The sequence below is a fragment of the Gracilinanus agilis genome, chromosome 6 (genome assembly GCF_016433145.1).
Source record: "Gracilinanus agilis isolate LMUSP501 chromosome 6, AgileGrace, whole genome shotgun sequence".
NCBI classification, from domain to species: Eukaryota; Metazoa; Chordata; class Mammalia; order Didelphimorphia; family Didelphidae; genus Gracilinanus; species Gracilinanus agilis.
The window spans coordinates 192,586,496-192,612,794 of record NC_058135.1 but is presented as its reverse complement, the minus strand read 5'-3'; the positions used below and the strand labels follow the sequence as shown (position 1 = coordinate 192,612,794).

General features: G+C 38.1%; 1 protein-coding gene across 1 annotated transcript; it reads left to right on the top strand.

Moving 5' to 3' along the window:
- On the top strand, positions 1-24,308 carry LOC123252440 (sodium-dependent phosphate transport protein 2B-like). Its single transcript, XM_044681751.1, is given in 14 exon segments — positions 1-79; positions 7,257-7,388; positions 9,380-9,523; positions 10,403-10,514; positions 12,347-12,542; positions 13,275-13,370; positions 13,844-13,964; positions 16,555-16,722; positions 20,807-20,923; positions 21,045-21,169; positions 23,766-24,144; positions 24,147-24,182; positions 24,185-24,235; positions 24,238-24,308. Coding segments are annotated over 14 exon segments (1,827 nt in total).
- The last annotated feature ends 1,991 nt before the right edge of the window (positions 24,309-26,299 follow it).

The following is a 26,299-nucleotide window of genomic DNA, read 5'->3' as shown; positions in this document are numbered from 1 at the left end:
ATGTATTCATGTCTCAACTTTGTCAACTCTACTCCAAATTTGTCATTTTCTTCTTCAGTTGTAATAGCCAATCTGAAAGGTACGGGGTGCTAACTCAAAATTCCCTTAATTTTCATTTCTCTAAATAGTGAGTTAGGGCATTTTTTTGCATGACTATAGAATGCTTTAATCAATTTGTTTGAGATCTGCCTGTTCATATCATTTGACTATTTATCAATTGGAGAGTGACTTGTATTCTTATATATTCAACTCATTTCTCTATATATTTGATAAATGAGGCCTTTATTAGAGATACTTGTAAAAATGTTTGTACCATTATGATTCCTTTGTATTACTTTCTATCCTATATACCCATTTAGTTTCTGGATTTCAACTTCCCCAATATGCCCTTTTCCCCATCATCTCCACTCCTCTTCTCTTATCTCCTTCCTCTCCTAATTTTCTGTAGGGTAAGATAGCTTTCTATACCTAATTGATTGTGTATTTTCTTCCTTCATGAGCCAATTACTTTGAGAGTAAGTTCACATGCTCTCCCCATCTCCCTCGTCTTCACCTACATTATGAATACTCTTTTATGCTCTTTCCTCTCCTTCCTCCTAAAGCATTGTTCTTTCCCATGCCTTAATTTAATTTAATTTAATTTTTTATATCATTCCATCATATTAATTAACACTTGATAACAGTTGATGTATACTCATCAGAACTACCCTAATAATGACAAAGTTATTTGGCATCACAAGAATCAGCTCCCCATTTAGGGAAGTACACAGTTTAACCTTATTGAATGTCTTTTGATTTCGCTTTCCATATCTCCTTTTCATAACTCTCTCAAGCTTTATATTTGAGAGTCAAATTTTCCATTCAGCTCTATTTTTTTCCTCAGGAATATATGAAAGTCCTCTATTTCAGTTTTTCCCCTGAATGACTGTGCTCAGTATTTCTGGGTAAGTGATTCTTCATTGAAATCCTAGTACCTTTGCCCTCTGGAATATCATGTTCCAGACCCTCTGATTCTTTAATATGGAAACTGCCAATTCTTGTGTTATCCTGACTGTGGTTCCATGATATTTGAATTTTTATTTTTTGAGTGTTATTTTTTGGCTATAATATTCCTGGGAGTTATCCTTTTGGGATCTCATTGATGAGGGGACAATTGGATTTTTCCATTTGCCTAATTCTCTTTTTTAAGACATTGTTTTCCTGATTGAGCCTTTGTACTTCCTTTTCCACTTTGACAATTCTACTTTGTAGGAAATTCTTTTCCTCTGTGAGTTTTTGAACCCCTTTTTCCAAAGGGCCATTTCTGTCTTTCAAGAAGTTTTCTTTTCAGTGAATTTTATTATATCTTTTCCCATTTGGCCAATTCTGCTTTTTAAGGTATTCTTGTCTTTGGATATCTGTGGCTCTTCTACAAATATGCCTGTTTTTGGTTTTTAAGATATTCACTCCTTCAGTATTTTTTGTGCTTCCTTTATTAGATTATTGACTCTTTTTTAATAATTTACATCTATCACTCTCATTTATTTTCTAAATTTTCTTTCTTCCTCCCTTATTTGTTTTTTGAGAACCTTTTTGAGCTTCTTCATTAATTCTTTTTGGACCTGAGAGCAATTCATATTTTTCATGGAGGCCTTGGATGCAGCAAGATTGATTTCATTGTGTTCTTCTGAGTTTGACTGTACCATCACCAAAATAACTGTCTATGTGGTTTCCTTTTTTGTTATTTGCTTAATATCCTGTATTTCCTTTTCTTTTTGTGCGAAAACTGTTAAAGTTGGGGTTTGTCACTGTGATGAACGGAGCACTGTTCTAAGCTTTATGTTCTCTGTGCAGCCTCCTTCAGAGCTAGCACTGGAGATCTAACTGCTTTAAGTCCTTCCAAGATGGAATGTTAAAGATAGGTATGTTTAATACACTCCCCAACTGTTCTCTGGTGTGTGGGTAACCCCAAGCACTCCTTTCCCTCTTGGAATTATAACCAGGATCTCTTCTTCCTCTGTAGTTGCAAGTACTGGTATATGCTGGTACAACTCCTCACGCTGTGACAGTGCCCCAAGACTGAGACCTGGTTTTCCATGTGTGAAATACAACAAGAGTCTTGCACCCAGAGATACCAAAAGAACTCCTGTAATCTCCTTCCAAGTAATTGTCTGCCTCCCCTTACCCTTTGTGGTTGAGAGTTCCAGGAGCCTCCTTTGATATTCATGACTTTTGATTTTTCCAAATCAATGTTGACTTTTTCTAGTTCAAAAAAATTAATTCTCTAATTTAATTAGGCTGGCATTGAATAAGTACATTACTTTAGGTAGAACTGTCATTTTAATTATATTGGCTCTGCCCACCAATGAACAATTAATATTTCTCCAATTATTTAAATCTGACTTTATTTGTACAAAATGTGTTTTATAATTATGTTCACATACTCTCTGGATTTGCTTTGGAAGATATTTTATTCTATGTATGGTTAATTTAAATGGGTTATGTCTTAGTATGCCATTGCAAGATATTAGTAGTGATATATTTTATATCCTGCCAGTTTGCTAAAGTCAATTTTTTAGTTGAACCTCCAGGATTCCCTCTCATATATAATTTTATCATTTTCATATCATCTTCAAAATAGAATTAGTTTTGTTACTTCTTTGCCCATTCTGAAACTTCAATTTCTTTTTCTTCTCATAATTATACCTGGCATTTCCAGCACAAAATTAAATAAAATTAGTGATAATGGGAATCCTTGTTTTACTCTGTCTGATGCGGAAGCTTTCCAAATATCCCTATTACAAATATTATTTGCTGCTAGTTTAAAATGTATGCATCTGGGGTTTCTGGGTTAAGATGGCAGCAAAGTAAAAAGCACCTGCTTGACCTCTCCTAACCCACGCATTTAGGACTCCTCAAGAAGTCATAAAAACAAATTCAGACGAACAAAGGGACCCCACAACAGGGTGCAGCATTGAAGGTACGTGGAATCAGGGCACTTCCATGCTATAAAGGGGTGAAATAGCTCTCAATAAAATGCAAGCAGAGCAACCCCTTCCCTCCTCACACCACATACAGTGACAAAACCAGCGCAAAAGAGAGCAAGTTTGGGGCACCAATTAAAGTCATTGGCAGCTCCAGGGCCTGTTCCTGAGAGCAGCAAGACTTAAGACCCCAAGAGGCTAAAGAACCCGTGGACTTTGAACACAGACCCTGAGCTCAGTCACAGACTCGGATCCTGAGAGCAGGTGGTGCATGACTGTGGAAGCACTGCCCTGAGACTGTTAAAGGAGCTTCAGGCAGAAGAACAAGCAAGGGGACCACCAGGAGGCTTGACCCCGGGAACAACTAGACCTGAGACCTTAGGAGACTAAAGAGCGTAGACAGACCCTGGACATGAGGATAACACAGCTCACAATGGCAAGCCAGACTCAAGAACCCCAGAAGAGAAAGATGAAGAAGAAACCTTTAACACTCAACAACTTTTTGACAGAAAAAATCCAGACAACAGAGCAAACAGCAGAGGAGAACAAGTAAACATATCCAAACCTTCCCCAAAAAATGAAAACGGATCACAAGGTCTTGAAGAGTTCAAATCTGAGATGATGAGAAAGATGGAAGAGATCTGGCAAGAAAATAACAAATGCAAAAGAGCAGAAATAATAAATGTAACCTTCTCAGATCATAATGCAATGAAAATAATAATTAGTAAGGGCACCTGGACAGGCAAATCAAAAACTAATTAGAAATTAAATAATATGATTCTCCAAAAACAGCTAGTCAAAGAAGAAATCATAGAAACAATCAACAATTTCACTGAAGAGAATGACAATGATGAGACATCTTACCAAACTCTGTGGGATGCAGCCAAGGCAGTACTCAGGAAGAAATTTCTATCTTTGAGTGCATGTATTAACAAATTAGGGAGGGCAGAGATTAATGAATTGGGCATGCAACTTAAAAAATTAGAAAGCGAGCAAATTAAAAATCCCCAGATGTAAACAAATTAGAAATATTAAAAATCAATGGAGAAATTAGTAAAATCAAAAGTAAAAGAACTATAGAGTTAATAAATAAGACTAGAAGCTGGTATTTTGAAAAAACAGATAAAACAGAAAAAGTACTGGTCAATCTAATAAAGAAAAAGGAAAGAAGAAAACCAAATTGGCAGTTTCTAAGATGAAAAGGGAGACCTCACCCCTAAGGAAGGGGAAATTAAGCCAATCATTAAAAACTATTTTGCCCAATTATATGGCAATAAATATAGCAATCTAGGAAATATGGATGAATATTTACAAAAATATAAATTGCCTAGATTAACAGCAGAAGAAATAGAATACCTAAATAATCCCATATCAGAAAAAGAAATTGAACAAGCCATCAAAGAACTCCCTAAGAAAAAAATTGCCAGGGCCTTATGGATTTACAAGTGAATTCTATCAGACATTCAAAGAGCAACTAATCCCAATACTATACAAATTATTTGATATTATAAACAGAGAAGGAGCCCTACCAAATTCCTTTTATGACACAAATATGGTACTGATTCCAAAGTGAGGTAGATCAAAAATGGAGAAGGAAAACTATAGACCAATCTCCCTCAAGAACATAGATGCAAAATTTTTAAATAGAATACTAGCAAAGAGACTCCAGCAAGTGATCAAGAGCATCATCCACCATGATCAGGTGGGATTTATATCAAGAATGCAAGGATGGTTCAACATTAGGAAAACCATCCACATAATTGACCATATCAACAGTCTAACAAACAAAAATCACATCATTATCTCAATAGATGCTGAAAAAGCCTTTGACAAAATACAGCACCCATTCCTATTGAAAACACTGAAAAGTATAGGAATAGAAGGACATTTCCTAAAAATAATAAACAGTATATACCGAAAACCATCAACAAGCATCATATGCAATGGGGATAAATTAGAAGCCTTCACAATAAGATCAGGAGTGAAACAAGGATGCCCATTATCACCTCTATTATTTAACATTGTACTAGAAACACTAGCAATAACAATTAGAGAAGAAAAAGAAATTGAAAGTATCAAAATAGGGCAATGAGGAGACCAAGCTATCACTCTTTGCAGATGATATAATGGTCTACTTAAAAAACCCTAGAGAATCAACCAAGAAGCTGGTAGAAATAATCAACAACTTTAGCAAAGTTGTAGGATACAAAATAAATGCACATAAATCATCAGCATTTCTATACATCTCCAACACATTAGAGCAGCAAGAAGTAGAAAGAGAAACACCATTTAAAATCACCCTAGACAATATCAAATACTTAGAAATCTATCTACCAAAACAAACACAGCAATTATATGAAAACAACTACAAAACACTTTCCAAACAAATAAAACTGGATCTAAACAATTGGAAAGCCATTGATTGCTCATGGGTAGGACGAGCTAACATAATAAAAATGACAATTCTACCCAAATTAATTTACCTTTTTAGCACCATACCTATCAAACTACCAAAAACCTTTTTTTACTGAATTAGGAAAAACAATAACAAAGTTCATTTGGAATAACAAAAGATCAAGAATATTAAGAGAAATAATGTAAAAAATTGTGAAGGAAGGTGGCCTAGCAGTACCAGATATTAAGCTATACTATAAAGCAGCGGCCATCAAAATGGTATGGTACTGGCAAAATGACAGAAGGGAGGTTCAGTGGAATAGACTTGGGGTAAGTGACATCAGCAAGACAATTTATGAAAAAACAAAGAGCCCAACTTTTGGGACAAAAACCCACTATTTGACAAAAACTGCTCAGAAATTTGGAAAGCAATATGGGACTCTACACTCTACACCAAGATAAATTCAGAATGGGTGATTGACTTAAATATAAAGAGGAAAACTATAAATAAGTTAAGAGAACATAGAAGAGTATACTTATCAGATCTCTGGGAAAGGAAAGATTTTAAAACCAAGCAAGAGTTAGAGAAAATGACAAAATGTAAAATAAATAATTTTGATTATATCAAACTAAAAAGCTTTTTTACAAACAAAAACAATGCAGCCAAAATCAGAAGGGAAACAACAAATTGGGAAAAGATCTTTATAACAAAAAACTCTGACAGGGGTCTATTTACTCAAATATACAAGGAGTTAAATCAATTATATAAAAAAATCAAGCCATTCCCCAACTGATAAATGGGCAAGGGACATGAATCAGCAATTTTCAAATAAAGAAATCAAAACTATCAATACACACATGAAAAAGTGTTCTAAATCTCTAATAATTAGAGAAATGCAAATCAAAACAACTCTGAGATATCACCTCACAACTAGCAGTTTGGCTAAAATGACAGCAAAGGAAAGTTTTGAATGTTGAGAGGATGTGGCAAAATTGGAACATTAATGCATTGCTGGTGGAGTTGTGAAGTGATCCAACCATTCTGGAAGGCAATTTGGAACTATGCTCAAAGGGCTATAAAAGAATGCCTGCCCTTTGATCCAGCCATACCACTGTTGGGTTTTTACCCCAAAGAGATCATAAATAAACAGACTTGTACGAAAATATTTATAGCCGCAATTTTTGTGGTGGCAAAAACTGGTAAAGGAGGGTATGTCCTTCAATTGGGGAATGGCTGAACAAATTGTGGTATATGCTGGTGATGGAATACTATTGTGCTCAAAGGAATAATAAACTGGAGGAATTCCATGTGAACTGGAAAGACCTCCAGGAATTGATGCAGAGTGAAAGAAGCAGAGCCAGAAGAACACTGTACACAGAGACTGATATACTGTGGTAAAATCGAATGTAATGGACTCCTGTACTGGCAGTAATGCAGTGACCCAGGACAGTTCTGAAGGATTTATGGAAAAGAAAGCTACCCACATTCAGAGGAAGAACTGCAGGAGTGGAAACACAGAAGAAAAACAACTGCTTGAACACATGGGTTGAGGCGGACATGATTGGGGATGTAGAATAGAAACTACCACACCAATGCAACTATCAACAATTTGGAAATAGGTCTTGATCAATGACACATGTTAAAACCAGTTGAAATGTGCATCGGCTATGGGGGGGTAAGGTGGCGGGGATAAGTCGGGGGGTGAAGGGGAAAGTAAGAGAATGAACCAAGTAATCATGTTAACTTTTCTAAAAAGTAAATATTATTAAATGTTAAAAAAATAAAATATGCTTCTTTTAGTGTATGGAAAAATAAATTTATACCTATGCTTTTAAGTATTTTAATAGGAATTGATGTTATATTTCCTAACAGTTTTTTTGCATTTATTGTTTTTTCAGAAACTGAATACATAATAGCAAGAACTGTAGATGTTATCATCATTGTTATGAAACTGATTCCCCTCCTGGTATGCCTCACCTGTTTTTTCTGCTCCTTGGATATTCTTGGCATGGCCTTTCAGCTGGTTGGAGGTATGAAAAACAGTTTAATGAAGGGTCATATGTTTGTGGGTGGCTTTTTTTTTTTTTTTTTGCTTTCAGATTGATTTTGGTTCAGCTCATAGTCAATCAACAAAAAATCTCAACCTAATTAATCTTCCTTCTTTTAAACTATATTTTCAGGGGTCTCACTTTGACTTGGATTATTCTTGATTTATATTTTCCACCCTTTTCTCCTTTCCCCCCACCAGCCTTTCATCCAAAACCCCTTACTTCAACTCTAGCCTCTGGAATTGAGATGGCTTAGGGAATATATTTCATATCTTGTTCTCTCTCTTTTATTTTTTTCTCTTTTTGTTTCTTTCTCCCTGCCTCTCCATGTCTACATGTATAGCGCTATCTCTCTCTCTCTCTCTCTCTCTCTCTCTCTCTCTCTCTCTTTCTCTCTCTCTTTCTCTCTTATCTATCTATCTGGATATAGATATATTGCCATCAGATTACAGTTTTGTGGTAAGAATCTGTATTTTGATCCCTCTATTGATGTCTGAAACTTAATCTCTCTTCTTATAGATTGAAATCTAGGAAATTTGAAAGTGTATATGTTTTATGTTGTGTTGGCAACAGGAGTGATTTTATATGAGAAACATAAAACACTGGATTTATGTCAAAACAAGTGAAGATGAGCTAAGGAGTCATTTTGCCAAAAAAGGTCTATCTTTTGGGCCTTCCCCTTCCCACACTTTTACATTTTTCCATTAATTCTCCCATTTGTACCTTAAAACAACCTATGTTTGTAGTTAGAGATTCTGGGGTAGATGAGAGAGAGAGAGAGAGAGAGAGAGAGAGAGAGAGAGAGAGAGAGAGAGAGAGAGAGAGAGTCTTTGTCTATGTCTGTGTATTCTCCAACCTGGTCTAGTATCTTTTCTACCTCGTTGACTTTAATTAGTATTGTGGTTATATGGTCATTTGTTTTTTTATTCCAACTATTGGGATAATTGACTTCATCCTTCACTCCATTTCCTTTGTATGAAGTCTGACCTTCATGCTTCTACTCAGGAAACTAATAATGCATTGCCATTAATATGACTAAGCTCTAGAGCAGGGATGGAGTCATAGAAAGGAAATGGAAGACCATCTTTTTCTTCAGGAAGAAACTTTGTCATTGTCATTTTGTTAAGATAACACGACAAGCAGATGAAAAGCATTTAAGGTCTTTATTATACTCTACAAAGGTATATACTTTAAACCAAATGGGGGAAGGAAATAAGTATTTATATGTCATTTACTATGTACCAGGCACTGTGCTCAGCAACTAAATATCCTTATTTCATACAATAGCTCTGTGAAGTAGGTTCATTTTACAATACAGAAAACTGAGACTGAAAATGGTTAAGTGACTTGTTAAGATCACATAGGAAAAAAGTATCTCTGAGGCTAGAGTTTAATCTGATGACTTCTTGATTCAAGGCCCAGTTTTCTATACACATACACTACTCAGCTGCCTTGTGGCCACTCTGATAATAGAGATGCTTAGTAAGAGACAGAGAGTGCCCTCCCTCCAACTGAGAGGATCTTTGGGGATGAGGGTGAAAGAGAGAGAGAAGAGGCTCTGATAGGCCATAGTAATTATTCCAAGGAACAGGAATGAGTAAGCCATGTATGAGGGGAACAGCAAGTGAAATCATCCTAAAACAGGAGAGAGGCTAAAATGGAATAAGAGAAAGTAACATTCAGGGCCAAAGATGATAATGGCTGGCATTTTGTGGCACATTAAAATTTGTGCAGAAAATCAAAGTGCCTAACCTATGCTGATAGAGGGAAACAGAGGCAGGATCTGAACTCATGGCTTCCTAAAACCAAATTCAACCCTCACTGCCCTCCACATGGTGACAGCTTTGGCAGCCAAGTGACTGTCCTCACTCAATCCTCATTCCACAGGTTGGCCTCTAGACTTTGATGTGTACCCTAGCAGTCTCAGCCAACCACCATTTTTATTTTCTTTTTTTATGTCTTTACCTTTTTAGGAAAATTGGCTGGAGGATTTTTCTTTCAGGGTTCGGTACTTTTCAACCCCGTAGCCGCCTTCATAGTGGGTTTGCTGGTGACTGTTGTGGTGCAGAGTTCCAGTGTATCCACCTCCATTATGGTCAGCATGGTGTCATCTACAGGTGAGTTAGTCCTGACAAATAAGCACAAGCAAACATACTACAGAGCTGAGTTAATTAGGCAAGCCTGTATCCATTCAGAGTTTCATTTAAATTTTACAGTCATATAATCATTTGCAATGTGCCCTGGCCTTTAAGCTTATCTTCTTGCTTTTTCATCCTTTTGTCAGGTTGAATCTCTTTCCTAATGTCCATCTACCCTCCCTATTCTTGGTAGAGTTGGAAAATTAAGCTCTACCTGGCAGAATTGGGTTGCATATTCCTAGCTGAAATCTTCATGCTTATTGCTTTGGAAGAATGGAGCTCAATGTGAAGTACTTCTGAATTCCATTTTTTCTGTCTGATATTTAACCCAGCTGAGTCTGAATAACTGTCTTTGATGTAGCTACAGTTTGAGTGGGTTTCTTTTTCTCTTAGAGATAATTCAGACCAGATCCTTTTGTATCACTGCTTTGTTTTTCAAATGAGCTTGAATTGAACCAGATCTCTCCAGATCCTAGGACTGGGTCCCACACCCCCTTTTTTTGTGAATATATGTCAGTTGGGCATCTAGTGCAAGGGAGAGATGTGGGGTCAAGAGCTGAACTTCCCTAGAGTGTGGCTGTGGAGGAGAGAAGGGGATGAAGCACTTCCATGGAAGACAGAAGTTTCTAAGTCTCTGAAGGGGGAAGAGATAATCATGAAACCAGAATGTTACCACAGCCAACAGAATCCTCACCCTTCAACATTGCTGCCAGTGATCTCTGGTTTTCTTACTTTTGCAAAAGTCCCAGCGTCCTTGCTCTATAGTTTGGGGCACTTGGTCTTAGGAAGAGAGTTGAAGTGTTCTTCCTGTGAATTTCTACCATTTTTCTTATTTATTGACCTTTTTTCCTTTGACAGTGTTGACAGTAGAGGCAGCGATTCCCATGATCATGGGAGCCAATGTTGGGACTGCAATCACCAATACATTGGTAGCCCTCATGTATGCTGGAGACAGGGATGAATTTGGAAGGTAGGAAGTTTTCCCTCACTTGTTTACTAGTCATTGCTTTCTTTGGAACTGCAGTAACTACCTCTGATTAACAAAGGTGAGGATTTTCATTCAGCTCTGAGGTACCTTCCTGGCTTTTCCAATTGACTTGTAATATTGCAGCGCAGATTGTGGGATAAGCCCATACATTGAGCATGTTAAATAACTCAGATTAGTCAGAGATAATTATAAGTTGGCAGCGACTTCATTTTTGGTAACATGGATTCCCCTTTACATGTTGTTCTTCTAGACTCATAAAAAGCAAAACACTATTTTGGTGAAATGGTCTGGAGAGAGATTAAGAAGTCATGTTGGAGAGGGGTAATTATGACTAAGGGAATCTTTGTGTTCCTTGTGAAGGGAATATCACCAGCATTTTTTTTCTGAACGGGAGGTCTTTAGGTTTTATTGACTCCAAAAAAGTTCATAGCAAACCAGACTACAAAAATTTATAAGTCTGGCTGCTCTACTTACTGTGCTACATAGCTGCTCCTAGAGGCATATTTTTAAATGTACAAGAAAGAGAGGCAATTACAAAAAATAAAATAGAAAACTTTGATTATTTGAAGCTGAAAAACTCCTTCACAGACAACATTAATGCCTATAAGAAAAGAAGGCAAGTGGTTGAATGAGAAAAAACCCTTTACATCAAATTCATTTGACATGGGTTTGGTACTAAAGATATATAACCAACTTTGAAAATTGGCAAAAATGACTGACCTCTTGCATGTCATACCAAGAGAATCCTGGAGAATCAACTAGGAGATTATTCAAAATAATAAATGACTTTAGCAAAGTTGAAGGATACAAATTAAACCTACATACTCAACATTTCTATGTATTTTAATTAAAACCTAGCAGAAAGAGAGAGAGAAATTCTATTTAAAATATCTATAAAGCATTTAAAATATTTGGGAATGTAAATTAAAAAATATAAAAACAGAAAAGAAAGAACTAGCATTTACCAACCACCTACTGTGTTATTATTTACCTTACAAGTCTCTGATCTAATTCACCCTTCATACAATGAGCACACCTGCTCCTCCTCATGACTGCTTGGGACAACATCATTGTACCTGTGAGGGAAGAACACTTAAATGAGCAATGAATAGGCCTCTTCCCACATGACATTGGTTGAGCAAGTTCAAAGAAGTGTTCCTTGCCTTTGAAATGAAAACATCAACTATGTGGTCTACCTGCTTCACAGAGGTGTTCCCCCAGATGCAGAAGAGCTTTGAAACAGGAAGCTCTACACCAATGCAAGAAAAGTGTGGTATTATGGTGATGTGTGTAGACCAGTGATTCCCAAAGTGGGCACTACTGCCCCCTGGTGGGTGCTGAAGCAATCTAGGGGAGGTGGTGATGGCCACACTTTTTTTGTATTACAGTCTATTCTGAGTTCAATAAATAATTTCCAGGGGCACTAAGTAAAATTTTTTCTAGAAAGGGGACGGTAGGCCAAAAAAGTTTGGGAACCACTGGTGTAGACTATGGGGTCTTTATTCCCCATGTACCCTGTCAATTTTGGGGAGGGGAAAGGGGACCTCAATCTATGTTGTCACTGCTATGTAGGAACTTCCAATGTGGAAATCACGCAGTGCTCATGCTGATTGGCAACTTCAGGATTGGTTTGGATCACTGGAAGTGTTAAGTGACTTGCTCTTGGTCTTAAACTAGAGGTGGGCCCTGAATCCTGGTCTTCCTGACTTTTAAGTCATACTTTCTCATTCTTCACACACTAAGCACTTCATGCTATACATTGAATTAACAGACTTGTCACTCTCTCTCTCTCTCTCTGGATGTTCTTCCTCTAGAGCTTTTGCAGGAGCTACTGCACATGGTATTTTTAACTGGTTGTCAGTGCTGGTGCTGCTGCCTCTGGAGGTGATAACAGGCTTGCTCTACACTGTCACCAAAAGAATAACAACATACATTAAAATCAGTAGAGGAAGTGGTGACAATATACTCTTGAAAGCCCTCATAGAACACTTAACGGACCACATCATCCAGGTGGGCATCAAGACTTACTCTGATTTTGAGTCTGAGTCATAAAAAAGGTGAAATAGCACCTGTGGTGAACTTGACTCACCTGGAAAGGGAGTTAAAAATGTCCTCTCCCAATCTGATAGAGCTAGTTGGATATTCTTAATACTATGACTCCCTCATTTCATTTCCAAATAGAATGGAGTTAAGGAACAAGCACTGAGTTGCTTCTGGTCACACATTAGTAGTTTTCCTCTTTTCTACTCCCCTTTACCACGCTGACCATTTTGTGGTAGCCTGTGCTACCATTTTGTGCCTGAGAACTTTTTATTTCATGATGTGGACATAATAGAATTGCTTTCAAATCATGTCAAAGGGGAAGATCTTTCCCAAAGGATGCTTCATCGTTCATTCCATAGCTATCAACCAATAAGCATTCGTTAAACCCCATAATAGCTTAGGCATTGGGGGCACAAACATGAAAAAAGAGAAGTTTGTTGGCCTCAAGGAGCTGGCAATGTACCGAGCCCCCTAAAACAGTGTAAAAGGGTTTAAATGGCCTCATTCCTAATCAATAAGGCAAAGTTGTATATCTTCAGCATAGTTCTTTGGAAATGAGGCCAATCTCTCTCCCCTTTATGCACATTCTGGCTTTCTCTTCTCTACACTGGAGCCCTTAGGAGAATTATTAACTTTCAATTCACAAATTGTACCTGAGGAACAGGGCAAGTCTTTTCCTCATGTCTGTTTTTTCCACAGCTGGATGAAGACATCTTCAATGCACTTGCTGCAGGAGATGAAGAAGCTAAAAACAAGAGTCTGATAAAGATTTGGTGTAAAACTACTCAAAATCTGGTAAGTATCAAAAAATGATTCCAAAAGCATAAATAGTGGATCCCCCTGTGATGTTGAAGGACTGCAAATGCTGTGAGTTTTCTATAAACTCAGTGCCCAAGACCAAAGCTCTAGTCACTCTGTTCTAATTAAATCTCAGACTAAGGGGCAGAATAAGATTTCTCCGAGATAGGGACAAAGCAATTATCTGCATATGTCTCCCTTCTGGGGAAACAGAGCTCAGCCTGGGTGCAGCTCAGCTGGCCTTCAAAAATGAGCCTGATGTACAGATTATTTTCTATTCTTTCAGCAAGTGCTCCATAGCAAGAAGGCTGAAAGTCTTCTCTGGGGATTGTGAGGAGGATTAGGTAAAGAAGAAGGGGAAGGTGGGGATTCAGTGGCCAATTGTGATCATGTCCTCAAGGCTGTGAATTGTATCTTCACATAATACCATTTTACCTAACAATTTTTTTTTCCTTCATGGTATCTTTTAGACTTTTAGCAATATTACCGTTCCCTCACCAAAAAACTGTACCTCTTCAGTTCTCTGCTGGACTCAAGGGAACATGACCTGGACTCTTATGAACATATCATATGAAGATCATGTTGAAAAATGTGAGTAGGAAATCTGCTAGGAATTCAACTCTGCTGAATTTCTAACTCCATTCTCAATTATTGCTAAAGGCAAGGACAGGACCAAAGAAATCATGGGCAAACAAGACCTATGAGGTACATGTTTATGAAACCTGGGAAGATGTAGCAGTCATCAGCAGTGTCCAGACTGATCACATTCTGTACTTATTCCTCCTCTGGCAGTGATTGATAGAAAGATAGTCCTTGACTTGAGAAAAAATTCCCAAACCAATAAGACAGCCTTGGAAAAGGAGTCTTGAAGGCCATATCCTTGGGGAAAGAGAAGGTAGGCTAGGTCCTCCTAAGGTTTTGCCTGGTACAAATGGGTGCCTTCTTTTCCTGGAAGAAGACAGGGCAAAGAACTAAATAAATCCTCAGCAAACTTGTCTGGCCTTCTCTGTGATACCAGTCCAGGCCAGCCCCTCAGTCATTTGGAGGAATTGGCCCAAAGTCTAAAACAAGACACATAGCTCTTAGAAATATAGGATGCTAGAGTGAGAAAAACATCTACTTTCACATGTAATTCTTACAAACACTGGGGTTATTAAGCAGCTGTTCCTCTGTCCCTCAAACATTTGCAGGTCATTGTCAATAATCCTGACATTCAAAGTGCTGCACCTGCCTGACACAATAGCCTGTTGAAAGGGAGGAATAACTTGCCTTCTTGAAGTGAAATATTACTATCCACATTTTCTAAAAGATAAGTGACACCCATAAGGTCACATAACCAGTTAAGGAAGAGATGAGTCTAGGACATTCTTTGCATGACATCTCACTGGGACTCAGATACCATTCCTAGCTTGAAAGATGTGAACAGAGCTGAGTGCTGTTACTGCTATTATTAATATTTGCTTTTCTTCTCCCCAGGGCTTGATCACTCCCCTGATAGATTAATTTCAGACTTGGGATAGGAGTTACTCTAGGGAGTTCCATTAACTCTTTGATGTTTCCAGAATAAAATTTGTAAAACTTCCTGCAGTTCTCTTTTAGTCAATTGGTTAATCATGTTGTGGGATACTTCAAAGTACTGAGATGAGGGAGATTTAGTAAAGATTATAACTGGGTCTTGGTCCTCAGGGTACAAAAGTTTTGTTCCTGAGATGCAGGATAGGGAAGCATATAAATCTGTGTGTGTGTGTGTGTGTGTGTGTGTGTGTGTGTGTGTGTGTGTGGTGTGTGTGTGAGAGAGAGAGAGAGAGAGTGAGAGAGAGTCTGTGACAGAGAAATATTTTGAATTACAGATTCAACACTACAGTGAAAAGCAGCCCAATCCTAGAGTGAGAAGTCCTGGATTCAAATCCCACCTCTGGTGCATATTAACTGTGTGGCTGTGGACAAGTCACTTAACCTCTCCCTGATGTTGTTTTTCTCATCTCTAAAGTGAGAAGTTGGAATAGAGGGTCTCCCAGTTCTAGCAATATGCATTCTGCCTTACAGAGTGCAGGGTTAGAAATAAAATTCTGTAATGGTTTCAGAGAAAAATAACTATTTCTACCTACCTAAATGTCTACTTTACTCCTAGAGAAAAATTTAGGAATTGAGGTTCAAAAATGGTCCCATCAATTTGAATAATCTCCTCATAAAGTCAAGTGGATGATGTTACAGATCCAGAGTCAAGAAGACCTAGTCCAAATCCAGCTTCAGAAACTTATCTGGGTGACCCAGAACAAGTCACACAATCTCTATTTGTCTTAGTTTCCTCATCTATAAGATGAGGAAAATAGTAGCATCTACCTTTCAGGGGTATTGCAAGGATCAAAAGACATTCTATTTGTAGAACATTTAAAACATCATAAAACACAATATATATGTCAGCTATTGATTTTATTATTATTATTTACAGGACATTTTTAGTGTATAAATCACTTCATTATTATTCCTGCACAATTAAACTAAAGTGCAGGTAAGTGATACCAACTCAGGCAAGTCCATTCCTTGGAAAAGGGAAAATGTCATCTAGGGTACAAAGATCAAAGACTGTTGGAGCAGGAAGAATCCCTTGGGGTCCTTTAGTCCAACCCTCTCCTTTCAAAGAGCAGGAGACCCAACACCCATATAGGTGAAGAATTCTGCCTGCTGTTACAGAGAAAGGAGCAGAATCAGGATTCAAATTCATAACATCTAGATTTCAATGAAGTGTTCTTCACTGTTATATTGGGTGTTTAGGAACTTAACTGTCAGAGAATCTCCCCACACTCATGTATCAAGACTATTTAGGAATCAAAATTGGCTTCTTTAAAAAAATTATTAGGGATCTTTATTGTAAAGCAGAGTTGCAGGGCTAAATGTTATTTAGATTTAAACTTAAATACCTTTGAAAGGTCTCTTCTGAATCTATAAACCTTTTCTGAATTAGAATCATTTTACCTAAGGCATGGTGCTTTGTACAACACTATGCACCCAGATATGGAGAGGAGGAAGGGAAAGATGATTGGGTCACAATGAAATTCTTAGAAAAGGATACAAAGCTGAGTTCTAGGAAAGATATTGTTAGCTCCAAGAAAACCTTCTGGGTGGTTCACCCTTACTAGCCATGAGTCCTCTTAATAAGTGGTTCCTCTGGTCCCTCCAGGCCATCACATGTTTGTGAACACCACATTATCTGATTCAACTATCGGATTCATTCTTCTACCCATCGCCTTGTTCTTCTTGGGCTTGAGTTTGATCCTCCTTATCAAGGTATTGAGCATGGAATTCCATGGACCACTTGCTGACATGATTACAGAGAGCCTCAACAAAGGTAGTCATTTCATCATCCCTGGGTCTTTCTGTGGGCAGACTCCTTAGAAAAAACACTAACTGTCTAGAAAAAGAAGTGTAGATGACCTTGGCCTCCACTTGGGTTTTCTCCTACTGATTAACAATCCTGGGAATCCATATTGTCTCAGTTTATTTTGAGTTTGCATTATTGTCCTGGGAATGTTCCTGAGCCCAAGAGAAAGCTCATTACTCTGATGTTGTTCACTGAATAAGAAATAACTGGCCCTGGAAAATCTGTGTTAGCTGTATGGAAAGATCTAGGAAAATATGAGTAGCCACAGAAAAGAGGCAGAAAAAATTTTACATCATATTTAAAATATAAAGAGAGCTTTGTAAGATTTCTATGAATAAGTGCCATTCCCCGATTGATAAATGGACAAAGAATATGAACAATTTTAAGATGGAGAAATCAAAGCCATATATAGGTATATGAAAAAATGCTCCAAATCACTAATGATTAGAGAATTGCAAACCAAAACAACTTTGAGACATCACCTCTTGCCCATCAGACTGGCTAAAATGACAAAAGGGTAAAATGACAAATGTTGGAGGGGATATGGGAAAATGGGGACACTAATACATTGTTGGCTGAGTTATAAACTGATCTAACCATTTTGGAGAGTAATTTGGAATTACAGTTATAAAACATTGGCCCATTATATTGCTGGGTATGTCTCCCAAGGAGATCAGGTAAAAAGGAAAAGAACCAATAAGCTCCAAACTATTTATAGCAACTCACTTTATGGTGGTAAAGGATTGAAAACTGTCCATCAATTGGGAAATGGCTAAGCAAATTGTGTTATATAATTGTGATGGAATACTACTGTACCACAGGAAGCAGTGAGCAGGCTGATTTAAAACAGAAACAAGAACACCACCAGATTAGTGAAATTGGTTGAACCAGGAGTACATCATATACAGACAAAGCATTATTTCAGAAGAATAGAGTGAATGCTATCTGCAGAAAGTGAACTGAAAGGAGAAACATGAGAAACTTAATTTATGGGTACATGTTGGTCTCCAGTATGATGACTACTATGATTTGGAGATGATGAGGAATGACTGAACACTTATGGTTGGGATTTATTATAGAGATGTTAAGAAAAGGAAGCTAAACATATAAAAGAGAAATGTGTATTTCATTTGTTATAAAATTTGGAATAAAAAAGCTTCAAAAAATAAAAATAAAAAACAATGAGAATAAAATAAACCCAAAGGTGAAATAGTAAGAGTGAGGAAAAAAAGAAGGAAAAAAAGTTACATTGTACCATGTTTCCCAGACTGAGAACATTTCCTAGACCTTAGTATTATTCCCCTTGGGGGACTAAGAATATTAAGGATAATGATAAGAAGAAAGAGAGTGTCATATAGTGGATAGAAAGCTGACCTAGAAGCCAGAGAAATTTAAGTTCTAATTCCAATTCGGACACATACTAGTTGTGTGAACAACACTTTAAAAGCTCTTTAGGATACTTTAGGCAAGTTTTCAGGACTCTTGAATACAGAGAATCTTCCAGCTGGCAGAATTCCCCCACCAGAGAGATCCCTATACCAAAGAAATCACAGGACAAGTCTGAATGCTTGTCTCCTAATAAACTCTCTAGAGCTCTAGAGTTGGCAGAACCCTTACAGACATCTCTGCATTCAACCTTCACATTGGTCCTGTGAGGCAGCCACATCTGGAAGATATTAAATAACTTGTCCAGGGCTCTAGCATCTTAAGTGGGATTTGACTTGGTCTTTTGGATGCCCAAGTCCATCTTTGTTAGTCAGGCATGTATTCTCTGTGTAATCCTGAATGAGACACTAAATCCAGATGAGCCTTTTGATACAGTAGAAAAGAGTGTTCGATTTGGAATCAGAGGTCCTGGGTTCAAATGCTGACTCTGTCTATGTGGTTTGGGTCAAGTAAATTGAGGTCTCTGGTACTCCAGTTCTCCCTCTGTAAAATGAAGAGGGATAGAAGAGATGACCCAAAGACTCTCCTACCTCATAAGTTGAAGGCCCTATGATCTTCTGTAGGAAGAGAATCTGAAAAAAAGTGTTCTGTATGTACCATTCCTACTAGGACACTGTAAATGATAAAAAGCTCTGGAAATTTCACTGTCATCATTAGTTAACTACGAAAGAAAGTCCCAAACTGGGACCTATCCCTGCTGCTTCATACACAACCACAAAAGCAGGAATGTTGTAGAAAAACAAGGAAGGTGATGGCGATATGGTGGCATAGCATGGTTTTGATGGCCATCACTGGTTAACAAAAGAGTTTATTGGAGAGGAAGAGGTATAGGCTGAGCATATAAGATGGCAAAGTAAATAAAGTGCTAGGCTTTCAGTCAGGAAGACATGAGTTCAAATCTAGTCTCAAACACTTACTATGTAGCCCTGGACAAGTCACTTAACTTCTGTCTCAGTTTACTCAATTTCCCACCACCAAGAGTTATGTTCAGGATCAAATGAGATCATGTCTGCAAAGTGGGTAGCATAGTACCTGGCACATAGTAGTCACTTAATAAATGCTTAACTCCCTCTCCACTTCTCTACCATGCAGAGGAATAACAACTTCCAAAAAACTTTGTTTTTTTGCTTCCTGCTATATGCCAATTCCCACAACTAACATCTAGGAAAAGACTGAGACATTTGCCAAACGACCTTTTTTTCTCCTCAGCTTCCCTTCCTGTTTCCTAATCTCACCTCTTTCCAAGCAGGTTTGTTGCAAATTACGATTCCAATGGGACTTGGGAGGAGTGGGTTCTTCCAATCCACCCCTACTCACACCTGCACTGTTACAGGCAAGGAAGATGAGGTACAGAAAAGGGAGAGTTTGAATTGATTTGGGACCTACCTAGGAGTAGAGAAAATGTGGCATGAGGAATGAGATAAGTGACTATATTATGCCTATCATGTGCTGAGCACTTTCTTAAATGCTTTTTACAAACATTATCTCCTTTGAGCAAAGAGGAGTATAAAAGTCCTCTCTAGGAGTTTGGCAGGGAGATCCTGAGATGCCCAAGGAATCTCCTTATTGACTGCTTTTAATTATCTTAGGAACTGTTTTGGCCAGAAGTTTTTAGTCAAAGGACTGTTTCTGGATCACATTTGGAGAGATCTCCAGCATCAGGATGCAATGTTGAACTCTGAGGTACCACCTCACACCTAGCAGATTGGCTAACATGACAGCAAAAGAACGTAATAAATGTTGGAGGAGATGGAGCAAAATTGTGACACTAATGCATTGGTGGTAGAGATGTGAATTTATGCAACCATTCTGGAAGGCAATTTGGAACTATGTCCAAAGGGCTTTAAATGACTGTCTGTCCTTTGATCCAACCATATCAGTGCTTGGTTTGTACCCTAAAGAGATAAATTAGTGTAAAAAATATTTATAGCCATGCTCTTTGTGGTGGCAAAAAAGTGGGAAAATGAGGGGGTGTCCTTTGATTGGGGAATGGCTAAACAAATTTGGTAAGTGTTGGTGATGGAATACTATTGTGTGAAAAGGAATAATGAACTGGAGGAATTCCATGTAAAATGGAATGGCCTCCAGCAATTGATACAGAGTGAAAGGGGCAGAACCAGGAGAACATTGTACACAGAGTCTGATACACTGTGCTACAATCAAATGTAACAGACTTCTCTACTAGCAGCAATGCAATGATCTAGGACAATTCTGAGGGCCTTATGAGAAAGAACGTTATTCATATCCAGAGAAAGGACTGTGGGAGTAGAAACACAGAAGAAAGACACTTCCTTGGTCAAATGATTTGATGGGGATATGATTGGAGATGTAGACTCTAAATGATCACCCTATTGCAAATATTAATAATATGGAAATAGGCCTTGATCAATGATACTTATAAAAGCCAGCCAAATTTCCCATTGGCTATGGGAGGGTGGTGGGAGGAGGGGAAGGAAAGAACATAAATAGTAAAACCATGGGAAAATATTCTAAATTAATTAATTAAATAAAAACTATTAAAGAATAAAAGAATGCATAGGTCGATCAGAACACTTATAGAAATGGTTACGTTTTCTTCTCCTTCTCCTTTACTTCTATTTTTCAGATCTCCCCTTCCCATTTGGCTGGCTTTCAGGCTACCTTGCCATTCTTGTTGGAGCTATTTTGACCTTTATTGTTCAGAGTAGTTCTGTGTTCACCAGTATAATCATTCCTCTGATTGGTAAGTCTTCCCTTTCTCCTCATTTCCCTTTATACATTCCCATGCTTGCATTTTCCCATTTGGTCCTGCCATGCACAATCATTCCTATCCTGGAAGGAATCCGATGTCTTTTTTCCCCTAGGCACCGAAATGATCACCCTTGAGAGAGCTTACCCTTTAATCTTGGGTTCCAACATCGGCACCACCACCACCGCCATCATGGCTGCATTAGCTAGCCCTGGAGCTACTTTACAAAAGTCACTCCAGGTCAGAATGCACAGTTGTAACTCATTAACTCTTTCAGTTAAACTCTCTGTTCTTAACCCACTACTAAATCCTCCCTCAAATCACGCCCTGGTTTCATTATCAGGCAATTCATATCACAAGAGGACACTTATTACTCTTAAGGTTAAACCTGCATCAGAGTAGTGTCCTGTAGACTAGAAAACTTTCTGTACTTCTTGTTCTCAGAAGCTGAGCTTCCTTAATATCTGCAGTCTGTGTCAATAATAAACAAATTCAAATGGTGAACAGTCTAAATCCCCCATTCCCTGCTTTGTGCCCTCCTCTTAGTTACAAAATGGTGATAGGATAAAAAGAGCTTCTGACTTTGAGGCCAGGAGATCTGACATTAAGCTACTTGGTAACTGACTGGCATAGATCAATGTTTCGTGTTGAGAGGACAGATTATGGTTTGTACCCTGGTTGGTTTCATGGAGGGCAGAGAAGCCTCTTCCTGGAAAGATGTTTAGGATCTGTTTGGGCAGAGAGAAGGAGGAAAAGCATTCTGAGAGGGGGAAGAAAGGGAACAAAGGTCCCAGGAATATGTGACATATTTGACCACCTTTGAAGAGCAGTTTCACTAGTTGGTGCTGGTACAGTGTTTTTTCAGACTGTCTATTAAGATTCAAATGTAGAATAACAGACTGGGACATCTTTGTGGACTGTCTGTCTAAATCCATCTCCTGGGGTACAGTTAGGTGGCTCAGTGGATTTAGAGTTGGGCCTAGAGACAGGAGGTTCTGGGTTCAAACTTGAACTCAGAAGCTTCCTATTGTGTGACCCTGAACAAGCCACTTAACTCCCATTGCCTATTCCTTACCACTCTTCTGCCTGGGAATGACAATATTGGTTCCAAGATGGAAGGTAGGGCTTTTATTTAAAAACAAATAAATCCACCCCCACATCCATAAGTGAAATTAGATTAGACAAACAGAACAGAAAGTTCAGGTTAGTAAAATAATCATCTAGTCCAATACTCCTTCGTTTTTATAGATGAGGACATTGAGATTAAGTGACTTGCCCAAGGCCACACAAATAATACTAATCAGAGGGAAAGAAGCATCCTTTTCTGCAATACTACATCCAGATGACAAAAATGAAGATCTAATGGTGTCACTAGGAATGGAAAGGATAGAAAGAATAGAAAAGGTCCTGGAGAAAGACTTGATAGAATAACCACATAGAAGGCAGGGAGGAAGCAGTGGTCAAGGTTGAGATATGCAGCCTTGACAAGGGCACAATGGTGATGCCTTTAACCTCCTCCTGAGTGACTTATGCCTTAGTATTCTCCTGTCTTCTCTTCCTCTCCTCTTCCTGGCAAAGAAGGCCACTGGCTGCTGGTCTATGGGAGGCCAGGTAATGCCTTTGTAGGAGACAGGTGACAAAGGAATGTGACAGGCAGGGTGAGGAGCAGAATTTGATTCAAAGCATGATGAGACAACAAAATTAATTTTGTAAAATAATGAATTCCAAAACTGATTTTGAAAGCAGTTATAATAAAAGTCTCATTGGTTCTGGAATACAATAATTATTTTTATTAATTTCATTGTTTTTTACTCTCTGGCACTTAATTCCATTTGGGATGATGTTTTTAATTAACTAAATTGTTTTTGGAATCACTGTTTTAGAATTGAGCAAAAATGGCTTTAAATATCAACTTTGTGTTGTTTGTAAGCTAAGAATCAAGCTATTTGTTTCATTTAGTTCATTCCTGCATGTCTATTTGCAAATAGGCCAGTTTTTATAGGACTTAGAATTGGAAGAGATCTTTGAGATCCTCTAGTCATAATTTTGTAGAGAAGAAAAGGGTTTTGCTAAAGAACACAGTCATGCAGGTAATTAGTGGCATAAGCAGAATTCAGAGGAGCAGAGTGTAAGTTTTTTATGACAGGTACTTTTCCTTTCTATAGCCTAAGTCTTCCTGACACTTGGTCCAGTGCCTGCACACTGGGTCACTAATAACATCTATCCATCTGCTGTTGCTCAGTATTCTAGCAAAACTGAAGGGAGTGGACTAGATGACTGCTCGAATCCCTCCTGGCTCTTAAATTCATTCATTTATTCATTTAAAAAATAAATTCATTTTTATTATTCTGAATTTGGTAAATACCCCGAAATGTAAATACTTCCATATATCAAGAACAGAAAAAGGAATATAGGAAAAATTACACATCTCTAACATATCTATTTTAGTTTCTTTTATAATATGTCACAAATTCAACATAACAGTTTTAAAGTTGTTGTTTTGTCTGCCTGTTCTTCAGAACTTACTTTTGTTCTTTCCTGTGCATTAAGAAATTGTTTCAAAAGAACCTCTATTCCTATTTTTTTCTTCTTTGGACATAATTGTCAATAGCTTCCCTCCCCCATTTAAAAACAAACTGATAGCAGATCTGTAAAGTTTACTGGCTCTTAATTTTATGAACCTGAGATGAAAATATTTGTGCTAATAGTTTCAATGACACTATTGATCTTTACCTTCCCTACTCATTCCTTATGCCTGATTTCCCTTTCCCTTCCCTAATTGATTCCCACCATGTGCTAAATGAGTCTTCATCTTGTCTAATCCTTTTGATTTCAGATTTCCCTGTGCCACTTATTCTTCAACCTCTTTGGCGTCATGCTGTGGTACCCAATCCCATTCTTGCGACTGCCTATCTATTTTGCTGAGATCTTGGGGGAAACCACAGCCACCTACCGTTGGTTTTCCATTGTCTACGTGGTCATCTGTTATTTTGTGGGCCCGAGCCTAGCATTTTGCCTTTCCATTGCTAGAAGAGCCGTGTTGCTATATGTAGGGTTACCCCTATATTTTGTGCCCTTTCTGATAGTATATCTGCGAACTTTCAATGTCCTTAAATTGTTTCCTTTGTGGATGAGAGACCTGGAGCCCTGGGATGATCTGATAACAAACATCAGGGTCCATTGCCAGGAGTTTGCCAGATTGTTTTCAAAGCACAGGGAACGTCCAAGCTAAATAAGTACATTGACAAGAGGTCACTCCCACAATAAAGCCAGACCCTGGTCCAGATCAGAACCAGAGATCCCAAGCTTTTTTTATGCCAAGAAATCTGATGACACAATGACAGAAAATACAATCAACAAATGTACAGTTCTTAATTAATGACACAAATGCTGATTCAGCTAGAAAGTCTAAAAAAAATCACTATGGGTGGTAACATGTCTATTATTATTAGCAGACCTTTCTAAGGTCTCTGCAATAAGGGGTTGGGAGCTACTTGTTTTCCTACTGACAATTATTATGAAAAACTAGGAATCGGCAGTTGAGTGCCTGTCTCACTATCTTGTTATACAAAAAAGAGGGCTGTGGTGGGCTGTGTGGAAACCTTGGATTATAGCCTTAAGGACAAGATGTAAACAAGATTTAATACCACTCAAACTGTGCTTTTCCTAGCTAATTCATATGAAGCAAACTACATTATTTGGCTATTAACTCCAAAACAAATGATAGTATTATGAAAATAATCATAAAGGCTAATAATATTATAATCATAAAAGGGGGGAAGGGGTTTCACATTCACATTATTCCTCCTTTGATACAAAGAAAGATGTGGGCATCATTCTATTGGATCAATTACAAGCTAAGGGACTACACAGGTGTTTCAGCACAATAATCAAGTAGAGTAAGGGCCAGAAATTGTAAGGGATAAAAGTTTAAAAAGGTTGGACTAAATTTATCAGTGTGTGGTTGCCAGGAGTTAATTCCAAGTGATTTTTTAGCAATTTATTTATAAAATAGAGGGAAAGAGTGAAAGTAGGGAAATGAGAAAGAGGGCAGATTAAGAAAATCTAGTTTAATTAACTAGACTATGTGCTCAAGCCCTGGATTTACTCCAGCAGGGCTTCAGAAGCCTTAGGCTAAGGGCCTAAGGGTCAGTTAACAAGGGTTTAGCCACAAGGCCTTCCCCCAGATGAGGGACCCCTCCAGAGTCTAGTACCTCCAGGAAAGCCAGGGAAGGGAGTCAGCTTTTTTCACTCACCCATGTGGTAGTCCTAATAGAAATACAAAGCAGTCCTCATCTAGAGCTCCTCCAGGGTCCAGTTGAAGGCTAAAAGCCCTCCTTACAGGAAGTTCTTGCCACTTACAAAGACCATTCCTTTCATCACTTCCTGTACCTTCCTCCCACTTTACATGTGCCAATTATTGCTAAATCTTTACTTAGGACTGCCCAAAGGGCAGTCAGTTGATTCTGATTCATCACCTAGTATTACACATGTGGGTCACAGAGCTCCCACACTTAAGGATAAGTGGGGTGTTTACAATTCTGGTGATTAAATCTAAAAATGGGCAGGGTAGACTTAATCCCATCTTCACAGTAAGTGAAGTGGGTAAACTTATGTGAATACAAGGATATTAAAGTTAGCTATTACCTTATTTGCTAATACAATAAAGTTCAAAGGCATATACATAGTTGAAAGCAAACATGAAAATGAAAATATTTGTCTGGGTCATATAGCAGTGTGACTAGGAATGTAATTCCTCACAGTCCCTAGAGCCTCTAGATACTTCTTGCAGGTGTCTTGCTTCTTCCAGGGCAATAAATTTAGCCCTCCCTCCATTTTTGTGAATCCAGTCTGTTAGTTTAGTCTCTAGGTAGGTCACCATGCAGTCCTCTATCTGTTCTACTAGTGGTTCTGAAGAAAATGAATCCCACCAGGTTGTCCCAGTTGAAAATGGGATTCAAATTTGTCTCCAGCAATATGCAGAGCCTAATGCAGGGAGTTAGATGCAGTGCTCCTTCACAATCATAGCCCTTCTGCTTTAGCTGGTAACTTACAAAATCTGCTACCAGGGCTAGAGTATCTGGAACTGGACTGGATTTGCCATGTAGGTGGATAACCTATTTGCATTTAGAAAAGTAAAATTAAGCAACAAGTCCACCTGAGACTAAATTAGGATCCTTGCAGATGTAAAAGAAACAGCTTGCAGTTGTATACTTAAAGATGACAATGCAACAGGAGGTTGAACAGAATATTAGCAGCATCTTTGAAGAGCTCATGCCTAAAAAATACACCTAAAGGACAATCTATAACATGCTTAGAAGTAAGCTAACATTTAGGAAGAAGATAAGTAGTAAAAACAGTTTACAATTA